Source organism: Gavialis gangeticus, unplaced genomic scaffold, assembly GCF_001723915.1.
Source record: "Gavialis gangeticus isolate Ggan-Ray unplaced genomic scaffold, GavGan_comp1, whole genome shotgun sequence".
NCBI lineage: Eukaryota > Metazoa > Chordata > Crocodylia > Gavialidae > Gavialis > Gavialis gangeticus.
In genome coordinates this window covers 13,287,860-13,306,381 of record NW_017729001.1, presented here as the reverse complement: position 1 = coordinate 13,306,381, position 18,522 = coordinate 13,287,860, and the positions used below count along the sequence as shown (strand labels likewise).

The window sequence follows — 18,522 nt, the reverse complement described above, 5'->3', positions numbered from 1 at the left end:
ATTGTTTGCCTTTGTGGAAGCTGGAGGAGTTGCAGGGGTGGGAGAAGGGATTTAGGGTCAGTGTGCTAGAAAGGGGGGATAAAAACAAAACAAAACAAAACAAAAAGTTTAAAATTGCCAAAAATCCCCCGGAAAAGAACGAGCTTATTCTTAAAGACAGAATTTAAACATTGATACTGGGAAAAACCATTGACTAAATCAGGTAAAAACTACAAACACAAAGACCGTGTCCACTCAAGCATGGAAGATTGTTTCCCCCGGGGACAACAAGCAGCAGGGTATCTTGTGCCACTGTTACTTGTCCCTGGGGAATGCCATGTGCCCTCTTGCACACGACAGGTTACCCTGGGGGTGGAGGGGTAGGGGCCAGCACTAGGCTGGCCCCAGCAGCCTTACTTGGGGGCCTCCCGGGGCTGCAGCAACAGCAATCCTGCTGCTTGGAGCCTAGTCAGCAGCTGGAATATGGCTGCAGTAGACCAGGCTCTGGTTTTGGGTGGAGTGCACTGTCCCATGCATGTGTCACCCTGCTTCTTTTTTTTTTCCCCCTTTGTGTGGTCTTTGTGCCCCTCCCCATCACTGCTATCTTGCAACATAGAAAACACCTGAATGTGCAGTATGTGGTGCTGCAGACGTGTCTGTGGCGCCACAGACCGCACGGCCGCACTTGTCTGGACACAGCCACAGAGTGTGTCTACTCATTATTAATGCAAAACAATAAACTGGTGTTTATTGCACCAGAGTTTATTGTTCCCAGGTGTGCCATTTGAACGTGCGCTTAGGACTGCAACACATTGAGCTGGGGCAGAGCAGCCCTGGCTGGAAGGCAGCCCGGAGGTCAGCCTACCAGCCTAGGGCTGCTCCTGCCTAGCTCAACATGCTGTGGAGGGGCTGGCTTGGGCACGAGGGTGCTCCAGTTTGGTGCTAGCCAGCAGGCAGCCACTGCACTGAAGCACGCTTATGCCCCAGCCAGCCACATCAGCATCTACACATGCAGTAAAAAAACTCTGCAGCAAGATAGTACTTGTAAGTACTTGTGTATTTACAAGTGCTATCCTGCTGCGGATTTAATTAGTTTACTGCAGCCTAACTGCCATGCATGGGTGGATGTGAGACGTTTACTGCGGAGCTAATTAGCCTACTCCACAGCAAATGTTTTGTGTAGACATGCCAAAAACAATTCAACAGGTAGCAGCCTGCTATTCTTGTGATGTCTAATCAGCTTACATTTTAAGCTATAAATGTTAAGGGTCTTAATAATATTGAAAGGAGGAAGGTGCTCTAGGCCAAAGCTGAATTACCAGAATTTTGCTTCATCTAAGAAACCCACTTACATGGTAAACACATAAAAGGCAAGTGGTTCCTCTCCTCCCCCTCCCCCACATCAGTATATGTCCAGGTAAATTGAAAAAAAAGAGGAGTTGCAATTAGCACAGCAAAACATAAACCTTCTCAGCTACAGGAAAAATACATGGATGAGGAAAGTAGCTTTATACTTATTAAGGGAACTATTAGTGACAGAATGTTAACTTTAGGGGGCATCTGTGTACTTAATCAGGACTGGATGTCTTTCCAGGTTTAGAAAGACATCTCATACTTTAGAAAATATTAAAAAGACAGATGATGTATTGGGAGGAGACTATAACTATTATGGACCCAAAAGTAGTTAGGTCTGACAGAAGAAGTATAACAAAAGATAGAAAATAAATCACTGCACTAAAATTATTAGTAGATAATCATGAACTTTTTGCCTTTTTTTAAAACTCAAATTTACAAGGTAGGCCATTTTTAGAATAAACAGTTTTCTAAAAAAAAGTGCATTATATTTTCAAAGGATTATAGTAAGGTTTTTGGAGTCAAGTGAAAAAAAAGACTAAATCTGCACCTGGAACTTGTACAGTAAAGAAGAGACAAGAAAGAATAGGAGAAAACATTTATTTTTAAAAAGAAACAGTCTTGCTGCTTAAACTTTTCTAAATGACTAGAGTTCCTCTGAGTTCTTTTCCCTCAATTGTCTGGATTAAGTATCTAAAGTGAGTGTGGGGAAAGGAGACAAATAAATATATCCAAGCAAGACACTAAGTTATCAAAATATTACTTTTTTCCCTTTATTGAACCCCTCCCACATCATACAGTCTTCTCCCTGCATGCAATACTCAATCAATGCTATCACCATTTCTTGTACACATATGTCATAATATTTACATTTCTAGTAGAAGAGTCAAAGGGTTTAAGTTTGGAAACCTTTAATCTTTACTACAGGAAGAAAACAACCACACACTATGAAACTGTTTGAAAAATCATTTTACTTAGCAGAGTTTTGAGCACTGCTATTTAAAAGTTGGATACAGGAAAGTAAGATGACAAAATCCTGAGATTTCTGCCAATCTAAAACAGTATTGCCCAGTTACAAAATACCATTTGAAATCACTGAACGTAATTCAGATCCCTTTGGTTTAGCCACAGTTTAAAACGCTCTCTTGATGCAAACTGACCTTTGTGGCAAATCTAATCAAAGCTGTGCAATTCACAATAGTTTTATGAATGTTAATGTTAGATAAGGCCCTAACAGAACATGCAATGTTTACTCCTGCTTGACTGAAGTTTTAAATTGTAAAGCATTAAGATGCAAACAGACATTAAGGGCTAGAACCTGAATTCAGTTATACCAGTGTCAATCTAAAATGATGACATGGATTTCACTGGAGTTGCTCTAGCTTTAATGCAACAATGGACCAAAATATGGTCCTCAACCTGGAAAAACTACAGTAATCCATGCTGATCCTGCCATTGCTAAGATTATTTCCTCACACTGTTTACTTGTCTGAAGCATTCCAAAAAGGGCATTTCCACTGAGACGAAAAATCTACTCTTTGCTTCTGCCACCAGAAATCCAGTTAAACAATATCTCTTTTTCTTAATCTACCTGCTCTAAGTCCTTGTAGAAAGGCTTGTTAATTGTTACCAGAGCCAGATAGTTTTCTCTAAGCCATGCCACAGGACACAAAATCTTTTAAAAAGGGGTGCCAAAACTTAGGCTCCTAGGTCCTTATTTGGGCACTTAATGATTTGGCAACCTAATTTTAGATACTGGGTTTTAAATGTTTTGACCCCTTCCATACTCTCTGCCTCCCCTCCTTGGGCCGTAAGTCTAGGAACAGGACATCCAATATCTTAAGCCAATAAACAAAGACATAACAATTCTCCAAGGAGTCAGAGGGTAGAACACTGTCTCCCTGGCAAGATAAATCATCCAAAGGGGACATGCCTATAATATGAAATATGTAAGCAGTTTGGCAATAGGACAATAAAAAGTTATCACAGAAAGCAAAGGGAAAAGTAAAGAAATAAGACCTAGTCCAATCCTAAACAGCTCCTTTTCAGAAGTGCAAGAGCAATATATGCAGCCATTATTCTTCTGAATCATCTGACTGATTCAACATCCAGCCTATCACTGACTGAAAAAGGGTTTTTTTCAAATTATGGGAAGAAGAGACTATTGATATCAGAAGACCCCATGCAGAGAGTCTACAAGGTGTATTATGTTAACATTTTTATCCCTGTATAATGAGTGTTAGAGGGAAAGTCCTCCATCAACTACACTACCATTTTCTGAGAGCCACATAGTATCTCACCTATATACTATTTCACCAACACGCACTTTAACATATGCTGCAGAACTTAAATCTGAGCCAGGCATATTCCTCACTCAGCTCTCTAAGTATTTGTTCTTCACTTTGTAGCATAATAAGTTACCTATAACTCTGACTTATACAGGTAGAACCTCATTGCAACAAACTCCATTTCAATTAAAATTCCAGGACAATGAAAATATTTCCAAACCCCAGCCAATGGCTCATAGTAAATAGCGCCAAGTGAATCATATTTAAACAAAATCCATTGCTACAAAAGAGTCATTACAACAGACACCCTTTCCAGTTGTTGTATGCGTAACAGTCCCCTGTTAAACAGAATGGACACTTGTCCTGTGACAAAATTGAACAGACAAATGTAATTTGCAAGTCTCAGATCATATGAGTGTACAGTATTCCTCATTTGGAGTAGTCTCTATTATAACATTTCAGTGCTACAAAATAAATGATGCACCCTTTGAAGTATGTCATAATGAGATCCCACCTGTAGTGTGGTAACTTCTTGACTGAACTTCATTACAACTGCCTGTATCAGATTTCAGTTTCAGTAACAAGACTTTGGCTGACCTTAGCTACATCCCTTTTGTATTTTTAGGGAAGATGCTACTGTCACTAACATGGTTACTCTCTAATGATGTTGGGTGTAAAATCTGGCTGGACTGCCTTGGCAAGTTCCTCCGCATACATTTCGTATCTACCTGTCATCTGAAAAAAAGAGCAGAGTTTTAGCTTCTTAAAACAGCTTGCAATTAGCACAGCAGTTCCTAAAATACAGTTCACAACTAGGTGGGCTGCAAAGAAATTCAATGACTGCAGATGGGTTCAGGCTACGAGTTAAACTGAGAGGCCTCACAAGCTGACCAGAAGCTGGGCTGTGAGCTCAGGAATGGGTTCACAGCCCATACAAGTTTGGGAAGTCTTGCATTCCTGGGTCTTGCTTCACCTCACCACTAGCAAGGACCACTACAAATGGTGAACAGAAAATAGCCATTAATGCTGCTTTTTTGGCAGAGAAATAACAGGCTTTCAAAAACAATATGATGTTAATTCACCTGATCTGTACACTTAACCAGCACTCTGATACAAAGACTACTGCACAGCTGCAGAGTCCACTGCCCACTGCAAAAGCTAATGTATTTAATGCACTTAATGTTACAGTCACTGCTTCATGTACAGCGACTCTCCTCGCTTTGTGTGTTCAGTCATATCTTCTGATAAAAATCTACTGATAAAAATCAGAGCTCTCAGCTGTTTATTTCTCTTACCACACAGACCCAGTGCAGGTAAAGGAGGAGCTGTGTTCCCTCCTTTTTTGTGCATCTATTTAATTTGAACTAGGGCAATCAAATTGCAGGGGTGGTTGAAGGCTTTCAACTATTACCCCAGTAACAGCTGAGGGACCCCACTGCCTTTGGTGACTTTACACGGGTGTCACTGAGGGCATTTGTGCTGTAGAACCTTTATTCACATAAGAACTTTTACAGCTTTGATGATGGTCACCTGGTGATGAGGCACAGTAGGGTAAGAACTCAGTTTGATTTTCAGATTCCAGGCATTTAGAAAGAATAATTTTTATACTGAAAATGAGTCCATTTGATATGGAAATCACTGCGCACACATATAGACAGATCCCACGATATTCTTGTCACAGCAAGTGTCTGTCTAGCTATTATGCTTTTGACCAAATCTTTCTGAATATGACTCAATACAGTACCACCTTTCAGAGCATACAAACAGTCTGAAATATTGGTCCTGACAGGAGTCAACTGCTCCCTCTCTTGTCTGAATGAATAATGAAATGCAAGTAGGGCAATTTTTAAATTATTTTCCTTCTGATAATATTAGTGGAAGCATTTAGTTGGATGTAGTGGCAGATTCTAGAACAGATCATGCATCTACTTGCTGTTAAGGACTGTCTAGGATGGGGAACAAATTCATGTCCACCAGAAGTGTTAAAAATCACCTGTCCTGCTCACAGATGGGAAAGTGTTGCCATGACAAAAATCTCAGCTCTCTCATGGATGCCAAAAATATTATCTGCCCCCTTCCTACACCCTCTTGGATGGCAAATGCCCTTGTTATACGTTACTCAGCTAATTCAAACTTCCTACATCCCTGTTTCCATTGTCAACACTAAATTGCTGCATGCTGCAAATGCAAGACTTGGGGGCAGCATAAAATAAACTGAATCCAATATAAACATAGTACCTAGGATATTGTATGGATTATTCAACTCATTTTCTTATTTATAGTAATAACTACCTTTTCATTTGAATGTATATTTGTGCTATTACAGGGCCAGGCCTCATGTACTCCCTGACACACTAGACACGTTGTACAGAAAGGACCCCTGATTTTAATAGTACTGCAAAATTCGGCTCCAGCAGGCCACAGAAAACAGGGCTCCTTTCCACAGTATATAGCTCCAGAGCATCAGAAGAACTCAACTGTTACAAGCATAAGCAATGAGCAGAATGCGATGGCTGAAAGCTGGATATAATTCTGTATAGGAAAAGATGTACAATTCTCTGTTGCCCTAACTTCCTGTTTGTTCATAGCTACCAAAATGCAGTTCCCGAGATGAAACTCGTTGTACAATATGTTTGTGCAGGCTTATAAATTAATGTAAAAATCTTTCAGTTTTTCCCCAAGTTGAAATCAGAGTACCTTTTTCTGCACAGTGAATGTTGCAGCCTACAGGATCCAGCACTGTTGTATATTATGCTATATGAAAAGATAAGTATTTCCTTTGCTTTCTGTGATGTCACAGCCAGCATTTACCATTTCTTTTCTTGGAAGTAAACGTTGAACATTGAAGTAAAATATCTCTGAAGCACTCAGGCAGGGAGAACCAGGGTATAAAGGTTACTACCCAGGGGGTTTGCCATCCTGGTTGCCAGGAGTCAAAGTGCAGGCTGGGTTTGTGGGTGACTGGAAAGTCTGGCGTTCCAGATCTCTAGCAGTTCTAAGGTTTAGAACTCAGGGCTTGTCTACAAAAGATACTTCAGAGGATGAATCTAAATCAACAAAAGCTGAGAATTTAAAACAAATGTTTTAAGATCACAGGAAATCTATGCATGGGTCCTCTTACGGAGACCTGAAGGAGCCTATATTTGGTTTAGTTTCATTCAGCAGTCTTTTAATTTTATATTTTTAAATTAAAAGATATAAGTGATGAATGGAGGCAGTTATCCAGGGCTTCAGACTGTCTGTAGACTCTGGAAGTCAGCACTGTATCAGTTAACAATCTGGTTATATCTTCAGTCTGTTCCAAATGAAGCTAGCACACTGTCCCAGGGACCAGGTCAGGCTTCTTTACAGAATATAAAGACTCACCTTAAAATTCCATTTGTCACTGACTTGCCTGCAAAGGTTTAGATCCATCTCGGCAACCAAAAGCCCATCCTGCGTGCGGGACAGTCCAGGAGTTCTACTGCCATCTGGGGCAGCCACGTAACTCGAGCCATAGAAATAACCCAAGTCATGGTGTGCTTAACAACAATAACAATATTAATAACAATTATAACCACAACAGATCAATCCATAATGTCACATGCTTCACAAGTTCCTTTCCCAAACTGCCCCAGGACTGCTTCTCTTGGTTCTTACCCAGCTGGGCTCTTGTTAAAGCTAGGTATTGTCTAACTCAACAAGCCACTGTGAGGCCATAGGATAAAATTGTCTCTCTGACTTTTAGTGATGTCCTTGTGCAGAGGACAGTTTCCATGTGTGCCATGCTTAGGTAGGAATCCACCTAACTTGTGAGTTTTACATAACATGTTATTTTGTTTGCTACTGTTTAAGAGTCTTTGCATTTGAACAGAAACTTAGTGTGATTTTACACATGCTCGGGGGGGGGGTATGCTTTAATTAACACGTTCCGGCAGACTTGATTAATTGAGTCTGCTCCAATATGTTCTAATTCAAATGCATAGGAGCAGGCATCGGACACATGTATAGGTGCCCTAAATTAGCATCTCCTCTCATTTATCCCACAATTAAGTAAATGCAGGTGGCAACTTCACAATCTTTTTCAAAACCACCAATAAAGCATGCAGCTTTAGGTCTCCAATGCAGGATCAAAAAGTTAGCCACATGCATCAGACACGTCTGCAGTTCTGGACTCTTCATTGAAAAACATATACTGCTGGCCTCCCTGGTACAGCTGCCGCAAAACTTAAACTCCTATGTCTGGCTAAGACAAGGACCTGGTAGAAGTGGGCTGGTTAGGGCTAAGGCTTAACCAGCCCAGGCCAGATAAGCCAAAGATGCTGATAGCTGCTCTGGAGTTTGTGATGTTGCTGAAACTGATCTCATGACAAAACAGGTTCAGAGTCTCAAGCTATTCTGGATTTGTGTCTACATTACTTGATGACCTGGCAGAGTATGAGTTGATCTGGCTTTCAGAGTTCATCTTTTTTGTTTTCATGCCCACAATGAGTGCAAGTGATTTATTATGTTTTTTTTCTTTTTTCTCTTACATTTCATATACTGCTAGTGCTTTTCTTTTCCTGTGATATTCCCTGGAGCCAACATTTACAATGATATAGAAGTAAAGAACTTAAGAAAACTAGCTGAGTACATTTCAGTTTGCTCTAGTGAAAGTGCCTCTGAAGTCTGTCTTCACCACAGTTAGCTCAGGCTCTTACCCCTTCTGCCCACACATAAAACCCCTTCAACCTCACTCAGGCCTAAGGGTGTCTGTGCTAACTGGTTTGGCTGGGGATTATGAGTTAAGCCCTTGACTGCTATTTTAACCCAAACTATTAACCCACCTATTTTGCTGGGAGGGTTCAGGCTAGATCACTGAGTGTTCACAGTTCTCCACCGCCTTCCTATAATTCAGCTTATGTTCTTAGAAGGACACACAATTTCTCCCAAAATGCACTGGGAAAGAAACAGAGTGTCTCAGCCTACTGCAATCATAGGGAACTATGGAGGGTGCCTGTAGAAGTCTTAAGAACACTCACCAAGTCAGAGTAACCCTGATTTGGCTTTACACTCGCACCCAGGTACAAATCACTCGAGTTAAATGTGCAGGGCAGACATACCCCTAACATCTAGCTTTCCACCCATGAACTATTTGTAGAGAAAGCATTGCAACAGGAGCAATAAGACCACATTTCTGACATTAGGATTGTTACACAGCTGCATAAGCTAGGTGTCCATAGCCAACTACCACAAAAAATGGGAAAAAAATTATAAAGGCAGTAAAATAAAGGAGTGCAGTAAGATAGGACATCTTTACACCTGCTCCAGGGTAGAGTGCTCTGAGAGCTGCACTAATTAAAGTGCCCATAGCATCACATATTCAATGCCCCACACTTCAAAATGGTGGCAGGGGAGCTTTAACTAAATGGTGGCAGGGACACTGAAAACACGTGATGTGGAGACTGCTAGAGTGAGTGAATTAGCACGCTCCAGCAGACTCAATTAATCAAGTCTGCTCCAACATGTACTAATTAGCATGGCTGTGCAAAACTCTGGTCACTGATTCAATTCAGAAGAGATTTGGCCCAATTTGGCAGCTGAATCTCCGAATCCAAATCAAATCATATCAGGAGACCCGTTAAGCTCTCTGAATCGAATCAGAAGCCTCCAAATCAATTCGGAGAGAGTCAACGATTTGGCCATAGATGCAGCTTTGTATGTTTTTTTCTACATACCTCGAGGTACCAGGCGTGGCTCATGAACGCTGAGACGGTGGGGCAGATAGAGCGTACCACGGGTGCGTGGGGGACGACCCCCACCCCCCGTGCTTGGTGGCAGACCCATAAGCGGACCAGAAGTACTTCTGGTCCACTTCTGGGTCCGCCATTGGGTGCAGGGGGGACCAACATCCCCCCTGCCTGGTAACTGGTGCCTCCTGGTTCTGGGGGGCACCTGGGCTTTCCCCATGGCTGATCGCCATCCAGGGGGAGGGTCTTCCATGCACTCAGCGGGAAGTACTTGTGGTCCACTTCTGGGTCCGCTACCAAGCGCATGGGGAACCCCCCTGCACTCCCATGGGACACTCCATCTGCCCCACCATCACAGCATTCACGAGCTGCGCCTGGTAACTTGAGGTACATAGAAAAAACATATAAAGCTGTGTCTATGGCCAAATCGCTGATTCTCTGAATCAGAATCAAATCTTCAGATTCAGCCAAATTGGGACAGTGATCTGAATCAGCAAATTGAATCACTGTCCCCCAAACTGGGCTGAATCCGAATCGAACACTGCCCTCTTCGCACACCCCTACTAACCAGCACACGTCGGAGCAGATATCCAACATATGTATAGGTGCCCAAAGTTTCCTGTACATTTTAGCTGCAACCCAAACAGGTACCTCATATACTATAAGTTATGTGACTACCGTTATATATTAACCTTTTCACACACGAGATTCAATAGTTCATACATAAGTCTGGATCTGGACAACTCAAAACTAGCCATCTCTCCTATTAACTTACCCATATAGCTATAGTCCTTAGTAATGAAATCCCCGCCTCTTGTAGATTTTAAATAAGAGCATTAATTATACACTACACCAACAACATGGCAGATCTGTGGGGTTTTGTCTTGCAACCCTCAGAGTTTATGGCCTAAACATAAATGATACAGAAGCTCCAAATAAGGACCTCCAGTGACCATATGTCAGGAAAGTGCCTTTTATGTCCACCACGTGAAACAGCATTTCCAAGAAATAAAGCAACCATCAGATGCTACAGCTGTCATAGAAACTACAGGTAGTTAGCAAGAAAGAGACCCACTTCTTCAGACCTGGGATATCAACAGCTCTAAGGTACCAGAGAATTTGTTTGCCACACATACCTTTCCTACCATCTCCAGATGTGAATGCATTCGTGTAATGTTCCTGTGAAACAAAGGACAGTTTGAAATGAATCTGTAGATGGCACTATAATGCTGCTTCATTCAAGAGACACTTGCAATACAAGGGATGTAATGTTTAATAAGATAGCTTATATAAACTAAGAGTTTAGAATGCTTTGCCTAGTCCTATTAAGACTTGTCTGGCTTACCAGCAACAGTGCTGGAAGTGGCCTAGTTTCTCAATTCAAGATAGTGATTGTCTTGTTATAATGGACTAGCCTGGAAAACGAGCATTTACTTGGGCAACTGCCTACTATTCATGCAGCTTTGGGGCATATAGTGATACCAAAACATTACAGCTCTTGTAACAAACCCAAGTTCGTTTGTTTTTTTTAAACTTAAAAATGTATTCCCTCCCCTTCCCCAACCATTTCTAACTTTCTCTCTGCCCTCTCTATCCCTTATAAGTGATTAGAAGTAGTACTAGGTAAGCTAAGCTAAGTTCTTATATTCCCTTATAGTAACAAGCCCCTTTTATATTGTAAATAGTGTTCTATTATAGTTGTATTGATTTTTACTGTTTTACATTGAATTTATATGATTTAGACCTATGTCTGTAAAGTAATGTCAAGCCTCCATCTTGTGTCCTCCGCCCAGGTGTAACCTATGTTGTAAATGTGACTCACTTCTAACCAGTCTCATGTAAATTGGTTCCTGAATGAATGGGAATGAATGAAGGTGCTTGAGTTACAATGGTAGCAGGCCTCTACTGAATGATCAACTCAACGACCGGACGATTGCCTTGAATTCACTCACCCAGGAACCACAGACCTCATCCAGGAACAGAACAGAAACCCAGCATTTGAAAGACAAAGACCCTGCAGAAACCAGCAACCCCACCATTGTGTCCTAGCAGACAATGACGACACCTGGATCTGCACATAGGCATCTGAACAGGACTGTCCTTGCCTGGACATGTCCCTCCCATAGGAGACACAGGTAGCCCACCCCTATAAAAGGGGTGGTAGAGTGTGACCTCCTTGGGACACCCTCTCCATCTGGACCACCACTATGCCATGCCACTCAGAGGACCCGCCGGTGACCCCCTCTGGACAACACCTTGCTGGAGAAGACCCTGACTGGCCATCGAGGATCTACTCACAGCTCAGGATAGGCAGCTATCACCCACCTTCCTTCCCCAACCAAAGGACCTGGACTCTGTCCCTACACACCTTGACTTCAATCCCTCCACCAAGCCTTTTTCTCTCCTGCTACTATTGTGTGGGTGTGTATGTGAGTGCTTGTGTGTGTGTAGGAACCAATAACTTTGTGGGGCTGTGTAATGTGTTGTATGTTCAATAAACCTGTTATTTTGAAACCCCAAGTTGGGTTTTTGTCTTACTGACCTCCTGACCCTCCTCGATTTCTCGGCTTTCTCCCTTGGTTCTTTCTGCCTCATTTCCAGCCCTGATCTCCCAGCTTTCTGCCCCTCCTTTCAGCCTCAATCTCCCAGCTTTCTGCCTCTCTGTTTCCTGGCTGTCTCCTCCTTGCCACTGGGCTTTTTCCCTCACTTCCACCCCAGCACCAGGTGACCCTGAGTAACCCCAGGGCACATTAACCTTAAGTAACCCTAAGCCCCAGTGACCTCGAGTAACCCCAGGGGCCACAGTGACCTTAAGTAACCCCCAGCCCCAGTGACCTCGAGTAACCCCGGGGCCACCTGATCTTAAGTAACCCCAAGCACCAAATTACCCCAATGCCCCCTAGTGTTAACACACAATCACGACGGTGTATGTTTGTGTGTGTACATGTGTGTGTGAACTCATGGTGGTGTTTGTGTGCGTGTATAATTGTGTATCATGCCCTCCTGTCTAATAGTGCAATACTGGGATCCCGAGTGTTGATCTGACGTGTGTCAAGTCAACACTGATGTAGAAACATTTAAATGAAGAAATTTACACACAGCAGAACATAGGCTGCCAACAGTAAAGCAGCTCCATCTCCCTGCTGACTATGAATAACAGTAACACTTTCTAGTCCTCAAAGCACATGACAAAAAACTAGAAAAGTAGAGCTCAGACTGAACAGAGAAATACTAGAGTTTTTGGAGTATCCTAGTGCTATCATATAATTTATTAGCTAGGATCACGATGTGTTATGATACCTGGAATACAAATCTAAAGCTACAAAGCTACTTACAGTTCCTACTCGGTTTATGGCACATGTAAAGCAGTGGTTAGCAATGGCTGCGTTCCTTGCTTCAATTGGCCACATTGACTCACTGCAGAAGAATAACAAAAAGGGGTGGTTCGTCATTCTTTTTATAGCTCATAACTAAATTCGGATTCTTTATGAAGTTGAGGACATCACACAATCTTGAGTTTCCCCCACCTTTTAAGACAGGTAATAAGAAATCAAATTTGTCTGAATGCTAAGAAAAAAATCTCCACCCGTCATGTTCCCCTTCTGTCTGGGGGCTTCACAATCATTTCCAAGTCATTCCCCTCAAGCTTGGCTGAGGAAACAAGACAAAACAAAAGCAGCTCTGTAACCTTTTAATAATTATCCATTCATCTACTGTCTAAACTATACAGAAAGCCAACAACAGAAAAATGGGAAAGGACATCTCCATTTAAACTTTCATTCTTTTCTGAAATAAGTGGCATCCAGAATTGGAACTCCTAAGACTCAGGCTGCCTTCTTCTCATTGAGCATATGAAAACACAGGAATCAGATCCTTAGATTCCCTACTACATTAAAACCAAGACGACAGAGTGTATGATCTTCTGCAAATCCTTCTCATGACAGCATGTACCTCCCTGATACTGAGAAGGGCATAGGTGGATAAGTCTAACTCCCAAGGAGGCTCGGGCATATAAAAGATGATTACTGGTTTACAGAAACAACATGGTGTATGGCTCTGAGCCAAGCTGCCAGCTCTTATAAGAAAAAGGGATTTTACTGAAAAGCTCCTGCAAATTATAACTTCATGAAAGGAGAGAGAAAAAGGAAAAAAGAATATATCCATAATATTATCACAGACAGTTTTCTTCCAGTTCCCCAGAAATAGTTTTTTTTGCATCAGACTCAAGAGTTCTCTTCTTCCAATAAAAATTATATCCTCAAAAAGCAATCAAGAAAAGAAAGCCAATAATTACCCTGGAGCACCCAGAGAAGCAATGAAGTACCTCATGAAGGTACATAATTTCTGTTTACTCTCTTCTTTATGGGCTGTAAGTGGATCACCATCATAAATATTCTTCTAAAAGTGGCATTTGTGAAGGCCACTAGAAAAGATATTGTATTTGTTAAACTCATTTCTAAGAACTTTTCCAACATTAAACAATCTAAAACAGTCATTATCAGCTCTTATATTAAAAGAGAATTGCCTCAAACAGCCTGAATGACAGGATACTACTTCAGAATTACTGTCACTCTCTGTCCCTGGACTGGAATTGTTTATGGGCATGTGATTTACCTTCACTGCACATTTGTCATAATTACACTACAAATATGAAAGGCTCTGTTCTGGTTAGTTGTTGTATTCAGCAGAGGAAAAAAATTACAAGAAAGGAGAGAGGAGAAAGAATGAGCTAACGAAAATGTGGATGTCAAAACTCTAAAACAGGATTCCTCAATCCATGCTTTAAAACCCTCTTTTCTCTCTCATCCTGGTCAGCAAGGCTCTTGGTTCCTTGTGTAGTTTACATACTTATGTTACATCAGGAGAGCCCCCTGTTATATTTTAGCAATGTTGATTTTTTAATAGATTTTCTACTTTCATTTATGATTTGCATATTACAGTTCACCCTCTGAGAGAAACAGCACACCATGCTTTTTGTCCAGTTCAAAATGCCTGATGAACTGAAATTTGTAAGAGAGAAAAGTCAAGTCTGGGATGGAGGTCACCATGGACACTTAGAATTTTGAAAAGGGGGGGTGCAGTTGCTGGGGTGCATCATATATAAAACAACACATTTTTCTCCAGTTAAAAATAAACTAGAAGCTTTACTAATATGCTAGGGGCCTAGGGCTGTGTTATTCAGTTTAAGATTGAGGTAAAAATAAGTACAGCTTCACTGTAATTAGTTAAAACAGTCTGCAGGGCTGTGAAATAAGAACTCCATTACCAGGAGCAGCTAGCAGACAGCAGAATTGCAGAACAAAGGGGAGTGTGATGGGTGGAACATCAAGACCATTAAATCAAAAAAGAGAGGGTTGTTAAAACCTGTGGAATGAAGAGTTTAGAAGGTAGCTGGTGGATTATAACGAGCCATGAGGTCAATTGACTCCCTCAGCACTGCCCGACTCGAAATGCTGCTGCCACTGCCAGGCAGTTGGTCTTGAACTTTGGGTGGAGCAGGAATCAAAGTGGGGTGCAAATGCACCAGTGCAGCCTCCCGGGTCTGTCCCTGGAGGTCACTCACCTGAGATCTAAGAACTGATCAACTCGATACTGTACCTGATAGTACCTCCATGGAAAATGGACAATTGCCCAGTCACTAAGCATGCCTCTGAAATGTCCACTGTTTTAAATGTTGAGCTATACTACTGTTGCCCTAAACAAAGAGACATTTGCTTAGATGGGCTTCATAGATCACTGGGGCCTAAGTTATAGAACTGGTTAAGGCTGCATGCAAATACTTAATCCACCAGCCCCTCATCTAATGAAGGAGGGTGAACACTGCTGAATATATTAATAATATTATCATGCAAAAAGTTTGGCAGGCATGTGTCCCCTTATTGAAACTATGAACAAAAACAGCTTCTTCCTTGGGCTTGACTCCTTCTGCATTAACGGAAATGGATTTTGTGCTCCTCAGAAAAGGATGATTGCTTAACGAAATGCTTGGCTCCACCTTTAATATTTCTCCTTCTAACAGGAACATGTCAGAGACTGCAAAACTGGTGATCTACTTGGGCCAAAAGTGACAACTTCTTTCCTTACTGGTACTGCAGTAACACCTAGATAAAAACTGAAACTGGAGCGCCACTCTGCTGGACACTACAACAGCGAAACTGTGTCCTTGCCCCAAGAGTACACAACTGATATCAGCTTTTACTTAGCAAGCATGACTCTCAGTTTCAGATGTAGTAGAAAGGCAGAAGAAAAGGAAAAAGGAATTCAGTAGATTCATTTATGCACATTACTTTGCAGAACACTAACTCTTTGAGTTTGTTAAATAACACTTTTTTGATAACTTATTCCTGCTATAATTAAGAGACTTTATAAATGTTGCTTCTCTGCACTGGAAAGAGAACAGCATCAAGGAAACAGAGAAAAGATAATATAATAAAGATCCTTGGGAAAAAATGCATATTTAGATAAGTTTCCAGCACAGAGTGTGAAAGTATCACTATGCTTTCTGTGTGTAGAAGTGTGTGTCCTACAGAATTAGATTGCTTTTCACAGCCTCCCATCATGTGAATAAATGGAGAAAGCACACATGTCAATATGATCCTTTGACACACTCTGGAATGCTGGACCTCAGGACTACGAAGAACTCAAAATGTCTATTCTTTGTAAGGCAAGAAATAGAAGAAACTGAGAATGCAGTTGGCGCTTATACATGAGCAGAGGAACCCACCACCATTTTAAAGAGCAGGGATGCTGATACACGAGATGTGGAGGTGCTTTAGAGAGGCTCTTGGAGCCACTCTAATTAAAGCACCACCCCTCTACCCCTGGAGCATGTGTAAAAGTGCCCTAGAGACAGCCCAGAAAAGAGGAATAATGTGCAACTGAAAACATTTTTAAATGTTGTTTTCCATCTACAGCAGTTATGAAGAATTAGTTCAACCTCCTGGTAAATAGGGATAAACAACTATTTCATACCACAGTATAGTAGCCCAAGCAGTGTACAACCTGTGACAGAAATAATGCTTTGGAAGCATGGGATAACCAAGGATTATAACCCTGAGATGTGATGGGTGGTAGGCACACATGGTATGTTCAAATATTCTTCCATCACTTCTTAAAGTGTTAGACATATGCTTTTATGGGCAGGTTAGAAATTTTATTCCTGACTCAATAGAGGAGTTTCCACTAGGAAATAAGGGCATTGGGCATGTCTATATGTGCGCCCGACTGCGCAGTTGTTACTATACATTACTGCACAGTCCCAGCGGCACACAGGTCGTTTCCAACCCTACCACACAGTAACTCGTTGCTACTGCACAGTAGCATCAGTGTTGTAGTTCATGCCCGCTTATGCTACATCACCGTAGCTCATTGCTACAGCAATGTAGCATCTCATGTAGACGCACCCCCTGAGAGGTAATTAATATAAATCCTTAATGCAGATGATGCATCAGTTTCAAGAGGCCTGTAGAACTGTAAACTGGGGAAGAGAGAAAGGCCTGGTCTGGGAGGGAGATCACTCACCTGGGATCGAAGAACTGACAAATTTGATACCATACCTGTACTGTACCATGGAAAATGAACTATCACCTGATCAGCAAATCACACACCTGAAATGTCTATTGTTTTGTTTTCTCTATAACATTTTTGTCTTAAACAAACAGTCTTTTGTTTAGTGAAAGCTGGCTGGACACTGTTATTTATGTTGTTGTCCCTGGGATACAACAGAGCTACAAGTGCTGAACTAAACTGATTTCTGAGGGATAATCATAGTGAATTGCACAGTAGCATTAAAATTTGGTCTCAATGGATAGATTTCCATGTTGACAAAAGTGACTGCAGTCACTCCTCACTGAGTCAGGAATAATCCCAAACTTAAGTGGGATGGCTTTAAGGCAACAGTAAAAGGGTGAGAAGTACAGTTAATGCAGGAACCGTGATACAGCCCAAAAGCTGCTTTTCACTTACCTGAGCTCTCCAATAGTTGCTGAAGGGTTAAAGATAATCTCTGCTCCATTTATGCTATACATGAGCCAGTTGAGTGGGTGATGGCGCCCAAAGCAGATATTCACAGCAATCCTCCCAAACTGAGTCTGGAACACTGGATGCCCTCTGTTGCCTTCCATATAGTAGGTAGACTGGGGAAGGGGATAGGGGGTGCAAATCAAGCAGGTGTCTTAAAGCACCATCTTCAGCCAACAGACTGTAACTTTTGTTGTTCTTCAAAATACATTCCACAAGTTTAAAGACAGTAAGTACATCCAGAATCTTAGAAAATGGCGACAAAGCCTATCCTCCTGCTGTGGAACAGGCCTCACTAAGTGCCACATATAGTGCTTGTTGTTTTCTTACAGAAATGTGAACTATCTGCTAGGGTAGGTCTTCACTGCAGTTAACTCAGGTGATCAGCATCCAGGGCTAAGCACCTTAGTGAGTCTAATCCAGGTGTGAGTAACTGTATAGCAAATCCACTCTCATATTAGTGTCCTTGCTGGTGCTGCATTCAGCCATGCAAGTCGCTAGGATTTCTAGGCATATCCTGGCATTGTTTGTGTTCTAAGCTTTAGAGATCTTTGATTCTTTGCTAGAGAGCAACAGGATGCAATTCAATAAGGACAAGTGCAAGGTGCTGCATCTAGGAAGGAAGAACTGCCATCATACCTACAGGCTGCGGGGCGACCTTCTCAGGTCCACTGAGGCAGAAAAAGATCTTGGAGTCACTGTTGACTCCAGGATAAACATAAGTCGCCAATGTGATGAAGCAGTTCATAGACATTTGGGCTGGAAGGGACCCTGGAGAATCGAGTCCAGCCCCCTGCCCCAGGGGCAGGAAGTCAGCAGAGATCATAGGATCCCAGCAAGATAAGCATCCAAATGTGTCTTGAAGGCGTTCAAAGTGGGTGCTTGAACAGCCTCCGGCGGCAGTCTATTCCAAACCTTGGGGGCTCAGACAGCGAAGAAGTTCTTTCTTATGTCCAGCCTGAATCGGTCACAATGGAGTTTGTGACCGTTCGATCTTGTCATCCCTTGGGGTGCTCTGGTGAACAGACGTTCCCCCAGATCCTGATGAGCACCCCTGATAAACTTATAGGTGGCCATCAGATCACCCGAGCCTGTGCTTTTCCAGGCTGAATAGCCCCATTGCTTTCAGCCTCTCATCATAAGGTCTGTTTTCCTGACCTCTGATAATGCACGTG

The 18,522-nt window shown here is 42.1% G+C and overlaps 1 protein-coding gene across 1 annotated transcript in view; it reads right to left on the bottom strand.

Moving 5' to 3' along the window:
* Positions 1–2,285: 2,285 nt before the first annotated feature.
* UPB1 (beta-ureidopropionase 1) overlaps positions 2,286–18,522 on the bottom strand; it is a 72,052-nt gene continuing 55,815 nt past the window's right edge. Inside the window, exons 6-10 of the mRNA XM_019506637.1 lie at positions 17,294–17,463; positions 12,664–12,745; positions 10,465–10,507; positions 6,987–7,141; positions 2,286–4,355 (exon numbers count right to left, since the gene is read on the bottom strand). Of these exons, the coding sequence (XP_019362182.1) occupies positions 4,272–4,355; positions 6,987–7,141; positions 10,465–10,507; positions 12,664–12,745; positions 17,294–17,463 (534 nt within the window). The 3' untranslated portion in view covers positions 2,286–4,271. The remainder of the gene's footprint in view (positions 4,356–6,986; positions 7,142–10,464; positions 10,508–12,663; positions 12,746–17,293; positions 17,464–18,522) is intronic.